Source organism: Salvelinus sp. IW2-2015, linkage group LG26 (genome assembly GCF_002910315.2).
Source record: "Salvelinus sp. IW2-2015 linkage group LG26, ASM291031v2, whole genome shotgun sequence".
Taxonomy (NCBI): domain Eukaryota; kingdom Metazoa; phylum Chordata; class Actinopteri; order Salmoniformes; family Salmonidae; genus Salvelinus; species Salvelinus sp. IW2-2015.
In genome coordinates, this window is record NC_036866.1 from 921,764 (window position 1) to 931,983 (window position 10,220).

Consider the following 10,220-nt stretch of genomic DNA (forward strand, 5'->3'; position numbering starts at 1 on the left):
TCATTCCCATCTCCCCCCAACAGTGAACCACTTGGCCATGCTCTAGATTACCCTGTGACCTCTCATCAGTCTGCAACAAGTTACCTCTACTGTGTCCATCTGAGTGTTCATTTAATATTTAACTGGACATACTGTTATTTTACATAATAGAATCACAATTTCAAGCCTTTTTCTAGTTTTCTTTATTGAACAAGACAGTAGCTGATTCTTTAGAATGGGAAATGACTAATAAAGCATGGAGAACTASTCTTTAAATGGTRACAAATAACMTATTTATTATMTTTCTGACACCTGTGGTATGTTTCAGTTAAAGGTCTCCGCTGTGTAAATTTTCCTCCTGTAATGCGTTRGAGACATTGTACATAGTTGTAAATAAATATCCCAGGACGTTTTGCACCCTCCTCTTTGTACTAGTCTAAACTTGCGTAGAATGTGGGGTTCTAACAGCAACGAGACAGTGCGTTCGCTGCAGGTGATGTAACAATGTAACTTTTTTTATTTGTACAATGTAGTTGAATTGTGTACATATTGTTGGAGCAGCTATGGGGAAGGGGTTTGTTGATGCTATCGTCAGTGCTGTAAAAGATCCAGTACTTTCACCTCTAGCTGTGTTGATTTCCTGCAAAAACAAAGGCGAGAAAATAAAAAATACTAAACGGAAAAGTAAAAATTCTAAATTGTTATTTTCTACAGTTGCATGTACAGAGAGCGCGAGAACTGCTGTTGTTCCTCAGAGATTATGTTCGTAAATAAAATTTTGAAATATTTACTGTTTTCTTCTTTTACTTTGTTCTCATTCATGCACTCTTAAATATGCCTTGTCACAACACGCACGCACAGTTTCCGAGCTAAATGATTAACTTTAACAACAGTTCGTTTTTATTAATTAAGATTGATTAGCACATTTATCACAGGCAAGTTAAATTGATAGAATACCAATCAGTATACACGTGTAACACTTTACACCCGTGTATACTTTATTTGGCAGGGACAATGTACAACAAATCATCAGTCTCGGTATGAGAAAGGATGTGTTGCACCAGATTTAGTTGACAGCTAATTTACATTTTAATTTTATCCCAAGTTTGTCCCAAAGGCCCTCGAGGCAACATTCAGGTTTCTGTGGCACCAAAGTGGTCAACTGAAACCAATTACAAAACTGTCTACAGAGGTAGCAGAAACACTGGCGGCTATCTCTTGCTTTGCCAGCAGGAGGACGCCTGGAAAAGTGTATGTTTTTGGCTGATATTTAGATCTATGATCATGAGGGGTTTAGACTTTTTAGAAGAACTTCAAGACCTGTGGATATATAACAGGCCTATTTTTGCCATACAATATGACCAGTAGATGCCATTATATTTGTTGACACAGAGGTATTTATAGTAGGCTACGTATGAACCAGGTAACCATTTGAAATCATACAAGCGTTTCTATTGACAGTGACACGTTCACTCCAAAATATAATTCCAGTAGACCTCTATTCACCTCCCCTGTTACCTAACTCATCGAGCAGTGTTTGGTGACCATGTTAAGTGAATGAAACAGTAAAAATAGATGTGACAACCTGATCCCTTCTGCCATCCKCTGAATGCAGTTAATAAATATGGCAATCTGTCAGTGCGAAGTAGGCCTAGGCTACAGTGCGTACGAGCAGATGGACTTCCCACCAATGACATTTCGGTTTACTCACCGACCTGCCCACTTGACTGCAGTTTTGTTTCCTAATCTAGCGTATCCTGCCATGCCCTGCTGTGTGTGTGGATGTCACGCACCACTGACTAACAGCGGTTTCGGCACGGTCTCTAACAATGGACTTCGAAACGAAGATTTATAACAGAATCGGTGGATATGGACGATATAACAGAATTGTTTCCATATTCAGCTGGTTTCCGAACTTTGCTGTGATGCTGAACCTTTTTTGCGACGTTTTTTACACTCTGATTCCTGGGTCGTACCACTGTAAACCCGACCCGACCCTTTTACCTTCAGGTTTTCTTTTCAGTAATTATTCCAGACAAGGGTATCTTAATTTTACCATACCGTGGGTGAATGGCTCTGGACTGAGTCACTGTGAACTTTATAAGTACCCTAGAAACGTCTCCAACTTCATAGACAGCATTCCAAAGGAGATAGTGCCGTGTACGAGAGGATGGGAGTACGACCAAGCTGCGGCGCTTCAAAGCAACTACGTGACGGAGGTAAACAGATATACACTTGGATTCGATGGTTTGTGGTTGTTTTTGGAGAGTTTGTGCTTTTGCCAGATTAGCAATCATTCATAATTTACCTAATTTGGTTTACAGTAGCCGTTTTTCAGGCTAATGTGTGAATATCTTTGCCAAGCCCTGTCAAATGTTCTTCATCCATTCAACGTAGGCTACTCAGAGTAGATTTGGTTTTAGTCTATAACTTCGGTGTTTGTAACTTTTTTTTTTTTATTCCCATGTGTGTTAATTGATATTGTCCCAGACAGACTGCTGGGGCTAGAGTTGGTCATCAATAGGCCTACTAGATAACAACATCAATAAATGACACGGGATGCCCTGTTAGGTCTACTCATTGCTCAAATCTGTCGTTGGTAAACATGCTTTGGAGTTTTTAACTCTAGGATATATGTTGTTTTGGTTATGTCCTGAATAAGATTACCAGAGAAACAGTGCTGATATGTTTTTTATCAGATCACATTAGTCTGTTTATATAATAATTACATTACGGTACTGCTGTGCAGAGCCATGCAATATGGCTGTTTATGTGATGATAGCAGCACAACAGGAAATGCAGGGACAGCAGTGTTCTTCCACCCTGATGGAGTTCCAGGGAAGATCTGTCCTCAACAGAGCACATGAGAGGGGTCACTCTTAGGATGAGCGTTCATCTTACTGTACTGACCCGTAGCCATCTCATAAACAAGGAACACTTGAGCTCAACTGAATTCATTTGGCTCTAAGGGARCCCTTTTTCGTATTTCTTACTACCAGGCTTATATTCTTATTTCAGACCAGCACAATCAATGCCTCTCTAAAGTTGTCCTGTTTTGCTTCTAGGGAAAAGTTAACTAAATGTTGACTTATTGCACTTGGACAAATCTCACCAGCCCATTATAATATCAAAAAAGGGGCAGGCCCATCCCACTGTGCAAATACTGGAAAGGGATCTTGKTAAACAAAAGTATCAGCAGTTACTGAAATGTTTAGACACAAGGCAAATACTGGTGTGTGAGAGAGAGACGGTGTGTGCGGGCTGTACAGGAAATCAACAAGGGAGGCAGTGGCCCTGATGTGGAGTATTTACTCTCACATGTTTCCCTGGCGATAGGAAGCAACCAGCCCTGACCCCCCACTCCTGGCTTCCCTTCTCCGTGATGTCACAGGACATCTGTTCCTGTTCCTACGGGGGTGTCAACATCACACAGCAGGAATGGAGGTCCTTCTGGCCCTGATTTAAGGGGTTGGATGATAGGTACAGATCAAGAGATGAAGCAAGGGAGGGAAAGAGAGCAAATGAAGAGATGGGGGAGGGAGGGAGGAAGAAAGAAAGCATTGGAGTAGGGTGAGGAATGGTGGAAGGCACTGGAAACCAAACAGTGCAGTGGCTCTAATGTGATAAACCTATCTGCAGTCACTCTTATTCACTCAGGAGATGGTATCTATCACACAGCTGAATTCCTCCTCCTTCACACAAGGCGCTCCGTTGCCCTCAAGTGTGTGTGTGCCACTGGCCTATAATTCTTACTTATCTAATAATAAGGGAGAAAGGAGCTACATTTTCCAGGCATGTTTATTAACTGTCCTTAAAAATAGGGTATGCTCAATTTGCCCCCGGAGTTTTTCTACCCCGGAAATAAAATCCTGGACGAAGAAATAGGCCACCTATTATATAATTATTTCAGTGGCTCCATTGACTTGGCTCTTTTACCTCATTCCTAACTATGTGGCAAAGGGTCATTCCATGTCATTTCAGAAAGCCATGACACCCGCCATCTCAGATTGTTCTGAAATCGTTTCTGTAGTTAGAACCAGATAAGATTAGCCTTCCTGAAACATTATTTTGTTGAAACAACATTTTATCTCTGAGAAATTAAGCTAATTGATTGCACCCAAGTAGTTACTAGGGTAAATGAATACTATACATTTAAAATTGCCAATTTAGGTTAAATCAATTAGCTTAATCCCTCAGAGATCAAATCATGTTTAAGGAATGCTAATCTTTTTATTTTATTTTTTGTATTTTTAGTTTTTTTTGGTACTTTTTACCCCCTTTTCTCCCAAATGTTGTGATATCCAATTGGTAGTTAGTCTTGTCCAATCGCGGCAACTCCCGTACAGACTCGGGAGAGGCGAAGGTCGAGAGCCATGTGTCCTCCGAAACACGACCCCGCCAAGCCACATTGCTTCTTGACACACTGCTTGCTCCTTGTCGCTAGAGCACGATGGGACAAGGACATTCCAGCCGGCGAAACCCTCCCCTAACCCGGACGACGTTAGGACAATTATGCGCCGCCTCATAGGTCTCCCGGTTGTCGCCGGCTGCGACACAGCCCGGGATCACACCCGGATCTGTAGTGATGCGATGCAGTCCCTTAGACCGCTGTGCCACTTGGGAGGCCACAATCTTATATTTTTCCAACTACAGAAACGATTTCAGAACAATCTGAGATGGTGGGTGTCAATCCTCTTTGTTGTTCTTTTTGAGGTGGAATGACTCACCATCTCGCTCTGTCTCTCTGCTCCACAGTGGAACCTAGTGTGTAGGGACTACTGGAAGATTCCTCTGCAGCACATCTGCTTCATGACAGGGTGGATTGTGGGATATATCCTCCTGGGCACAGTGTGTGACTGGTAACTCCCCCCCTCCTGTTGTGTTTGTATAATTGTAAACTACAATTGTAATAATTTCACCATACATACTTCATGTTTCTGGTATTAGGCTGTTACGACTGTTTAATATGTATGCATGAGAAGCTATGTGTCTCTAATTGTATTATTTTCTTTATGTTCAGGTTGGGTCGTCGACAGGGCTTCCTGCTGTCTGTGTCTCTGTCCGGTCTGTTAGGAGTAGCTGTGTGTCTGTCCAACAGCCCTGTAGTGTTTCTGCTGCTACGCCTGTCTCAGGGCGCCATGTTGGCTGGGGTCTTCCTCTCCTCTTACCTCGCCAGTAAGTACACTTGACTTACCCTACTAATACATCTCACTCCTGAGTACACACTTAATGGGGCAGTTTAGGGTTGGGCAGGATCCAGATTTTCATATCTTCATACCGTCCTTCTCTCATCCCGGGATTAACGGTATTACCGGTTTAGTACCCCAAAAAATGCAAAAAAGGCCATTAGGTGTCTATTTACCAGAATGCTAACTAAATTAGTAAAAGTAATAGCAGACGGTACGAGAACGAAGAGGAGAAAAAAATGCAAGGAAATCAAGATGTCAGGGGCAGCTATACAGAACTAATCCAAAGGGCTTTGACTTCTCAAACACGGAAGAAAGCTAACAATATATGATGCCCCGTCTAGCATTCGGTTTCTTCACACGCGGGATGGTCTGAGACGAGCCACCCGGACAGCTGATGAGACTGGGTTTGCACAACTGAAGAATCTCTGCAACTGTCAGAAACCATCTCAGGGAAGCTCCTCTGTGTGCTCTTTGTCATCACCAGGGTCTTCACCTGACTGCAGTTTGCCGTCGTAACCGACTTCAGTGGGCAAATGCTCATTTATGATGACCACTGGCATGCTGGAGAAGTGTGCTCTTCGCAGATGAATCCCGGTTTCAACTATACCGGACAGATGCCCCATGGTGGGGTTATGGTATGGGCAGGCATAAGCTACAGACAACAAACTATTGCATTTTATCGATGGCAATTTGAATGCACAGAGGTACCGTGACGATATCCTGAGGCCCATTGTTGTGCCATTCATCCGTCGCCATCACCTCATGTTTCAGCATGATAATGGACGGCCCCATGTCCCTAGGATCTGTACACAATGCCTGGAAGCTGAAAATGTCCCAGTTCTTCCATGTCCTGCATGCTCACCAGACATCACCCATTGAGCATGTTTGGGATGCCCTGGATCAACATGTGCGACAGCTTGTTCCAGTTCCCACCAATATCCAGCAACTTCACAGGGACAACATTCCACAGGCCACAATCAACAGCCTGATCAACTCTATGCAAAGGAGATGTGTCGCGTTGCTTGAGGCAAATGGTGGTCACACCAGATACTGACTGTTTTTCTGATCCACACCCCTACCTTTTATTTTATTTTTGGGGGGGTACAGTATCTGTGACCAACAAATGCATATCTGTATTCCCAGTCATGTGAAATTCATAGATTAGGGCGTAATTTAAAAAACATTTATTTACTAATTTCCTTATGAACTGTAACTCAGTAAAATCTTTGAAATGACATGTTGCGTTTTATATTTTTGTTCAGTGTATTTTGCTAAATTAGTACCTTAACTGCTCACGCATCAACATTTACCAAGCGGGCACTCCAGACTGAAATTAATTAGCTTGTTCTACTTTAATCATTAGTGTGAGCAGATTAATTAATCGCGTCAATATTGTATGGAAATCAATGGAACTGGGACAATTCGCTGCCACTACATGTCATTTGTACTCTTCTAAAAGTAGGGCAAAGCTACTTGTAATTTTTCCGAAGTTACGGGAATCTTCAGTCATTTTGATAGAAAATATATGGCAATCTATTAATTATCATAGCTCTGGTAATTTATTATTGGATAACTGTATTTACAAACAAACAAAAAATCTAAGTTTTCAGTTATGTGTCCATATTCTCCATGACTTTCTAGCAGATGCACCATTTAGTTCAAGAGAAAATGGCCTAATTAATGAAAAAAGCATCTGATCAACAATGGCATTATTTTCAATTAACTCTTCCAACAATGGGAACTTTTTTCACAACTGTCACCAGTTTCACGTCAAAACATTGAGAACAAATACATATTGACATGGTATTCCCCCATACTTCCGATAGCAACGTGGTCTCATAGACTAGACTTAACATAGTATAGTCCGAGACACTCATATATGTTACGTTTGGTATGGTTACTTAAGGCAAACGAAAGCAGGGTGGATGGGTGGGCATATAATGTGAACGTCTAGCAACCCAAAGGTTGTGTGTTTTTGATTCTCATCACAGAATTTAGAATTTTAGCAAATGTGCTAGTACTTTCTACTTTGTAAGCTACTTTGCAACTACTTAGCATGACTTTAACCTAACTCTTAACCCCTAACCCAGCAAACGTTAGTCACCTAGCTAACATTAGCCACAACAAATTGGAATCTGTAACATATCATAAATTCAGCAAATTTGTAACGTATCGAACGAAATGGATGATGGACGACCACAAACGAATACATACAAAACATAACATGTCATACTATTTGGAGTGTCCCGGATTTATGTTTATGTTACTTCCAGGTTGCCCTCTATTGCTTAGAAAGTCCTTAGTTTATGCCCCATGATCCCACACCAACCCCTAGCTTCTGGATGACTCACTTGGGGGCTTCCCTCTGTTGCCAACAAACATCAAGGATCACTGAAGGGAAAAGCGATAGGGGGAAGTTAAAGGGATAGGGGAAGGTGACAGGTTAGGGATTAACTGTGTGTCGGGGCTGTGGTCAGATACCCGGGTCACTGGGTGCCATCTTGTTGCACTGCTGTTCATGTTAGGGTTCAAAGGGCACTGGGTGGAATCACACCCTTGAGCCAAGCTGAGCATTACTCATTCACTGACTCCCTCCTTCCCCCCTTTACACCCCTCTCCCTCTCTGAGATAGCTTGAGTGTGAGGTAACACAAGGCTCTGTGGACTAGGATATCTAGGCCACCCCTGGACCCCAAGAGTCGTCCCCTCCCCGATGTTGTTCCATTGTTAGGGGGGGGGTCTGGGTTTTCTTGCTGTAACCTTCCTGTGATTGTGAGGTGATTGTGTGAACTGGTGTGTTTGTATGTGGACAAATCTTTGCTAAGTGAAAGCAGTCAAGGAGTGCTCAATGTGTTTTTAAGACCCTTCTGTGTGTGGGAGTAATGGTTCTAGATACAGCCTGAGAGGGAGGCCCACCGTAGTCTGTCTTTAACACACCCACTTACATATTTGCTCTTCTTACATTCCTCTAAGGTCACTGGTAAATTGAGTCCAGACTTTTGGTTTTAGGCTGAATTCTGGAGGACTGCCTCTCAGTGATCTACTGCCAGAGAGTTCTTAAAAGGGGGAGTGGGGGAACAATAGCAGGACAGAACATACTGGAAGGAAATGAGTATATATTTTTCCTTTGTTTTCTCTGAGGGGTTTTGAAGGAGGAGAAATAGGGCATTGGAGTTTAGGTCAAGGTAGAGTGGATTTCACAAACGGTCACAAATAGTCTTATGGTCATTCAGGCTACTAGTTCCAGTTGCATTTTTCTTCTCTCTATCCTGTATCTCCTTTCTTCATCATCTCTTCATCTCCCTTTGTGTTCTCCAGGACTGGAGCTGTGTGATCCTCCCCATCGTCTCATGGTTGAAATGGTCAGTGGTTTCTTTGCCATCGCGGCAGAGCTCTTGTTGCCAGGGCTGGCGGTGCTGTGTCGTGATTGGCCAGTTCTTCAAGCAGTGGCTACCTTGCCACTGCTCCTGCTGCTCTCCTATTGGTGGTGAGTCTGTCATAAACATTCTTTTGTGGATACACAGTAGAGTTTATGTCGTGGGACATAAAGTATAGAGGCATGGATAGAGAAAGAGGGATGTGTGTTATAATTAATTATTTATATATTTTTGTGAAAGGACAGCGTAGAGAAAGTGTCATGGATGGAGAAAGAGAGAGGTGTGTTTTCTATTCCTGTTTTCTGGTATCCACCTCAGCTGTCCATCAGTGTTTCCCGAGTCTCCACGCTGGCTTCTGGCCACAGGTCAGATTCATCAGGCTAAGAGGTGTCTCCAGAGCTTCTCCATCAGGAACAGAGTGTGTCTCAGTGAGGACATCTACCCTGCTGAGAACCTGCTCTCAGGTATCATCATCCCCCACCCTATCCTGGCCCTTTTAGCTAGTCTGTCAATTAATAATGTCTGCTGCCTGGGGTAGTGTAATCGGTTGCGGCGAAATCCTGCACGGAGCCTTTACCGTGCTCTGCCACTTTAAGAGCGCATCAGCAGTCAGGAAGGAGGAAATTAAGATGACTCTTCCGGCTCTGTGTGAGAACTCTCGGTTGCCGCGGCAGTTTTGACCGTGTGTTACTCTTTGCAGAAGTCTTGTTTATTTTCAGCGTGCTTAGTTTGTAAAGTTTCTAAGTCGATCGCTGGTGTTACCGCTCTATGTCGTGTTTGGGATCTGTTGGGACCGCTCTTGTCATTAATCGCATGGATTTATTATTTGGGATTATTGATTGAACTAGTGATTTATTTTGGTTCTTATGGTTTTCTGGCCTGAGAGATTTAGGATATGTTTATGCCTTTTTTGTTTTTGCACCCACAGAATTTCCATGTACACATATATATGTGTGTGTCTACATATATATATATATGTATCACACACACATATATACATATATCTGTGTGTGTATATATTATATTATATATACACAGATATATGTATATATTTGTGTGTGTATATATATAAATATATATATATATAATATATAATATCTCTATCTTTGTGTGTATATATATATATATTATATAATTATATATATATAATAATATATATCACACAAAAATATATATATATATATATATATATATATAAATATATATATATATATATATATATATACACATATATATTCTAGGCATCTCTATGTGTGTATATATATGTGTGTGTATATATAGATGTAATACACACAGATATACATATATAGATATATACATATGTGTGTATATATACAGTGGGGAGAACAAGTATTTGATACACTGCCGATTGCAGGTTTTCCTACTTACAAAGCATGTAGAGTCTGAAATTTTATCATAGGTACACTTCAACTGTGAGAGACGGAATCTAAAACAAAAATCCAGAAAAATCACATTGTATGATTTTTAAGTAATTAATTAGCATTTTATTGCAAAGACATAAGTATTTGATACATCAGAAAAGCAGAACTTAATATTTGGTACTGAATCCTTTGTTTGCAATTACAGAGATCATACGTTTCCTGTAGTTCTTGACCAGGTTTGCACACACTGCAGCAGGGATTTTGGCCCACTCCTCCATACACCTTCTCCAGATC

At 41.5% G+C, this 10,220-nt stretch overlaps 1 protein-coding gene across 2 annotated transcripts in view; it reads left to right on the forward strand.

The window, feature by feature from the left end:
• The first annotated feature begins 1,433 nt into the window (after positions 1 to 1,433).
• Positions 1,434 to 10,220, forward strand: part of LOC111953030 (putative solute carrier family 22 member 31) — a 15,486-nt gene continuing 6,699 nt past the window's right edge. The window contains exons 1-5 of one of the 2 annotated variants that reach the window (XM_023972104.3): positions 1,435 to 2,198; positions 4,735 to 4,838; positions 5,000 to 5,154; positions 8,486 to 8,654; positions 8,863 to 9,008. In XM_023972104.3, coding sequence (XP_023827872.1) covers positions 1,809 to 2,198; positions 4,735 to 4,838; positions 5,000 to 5,154; positions 8,486 to 8,654; positions 8,863 to 9,008 — 964 coding nt within the window. In that variant the 5' untranslated portion in view covers positions 1,435 to 1,808. Of the gene's footprint in view, positions 2,199 to 4,734; positions 4,839 to 4,999; positions 5,155 to 8,485; positions 8,655 to 8,862; positions 9,009 to 10,220 lie in introns of both variants that reach the window. The other variant, XM_023972106.3, reaches the window with a different exon arrangement.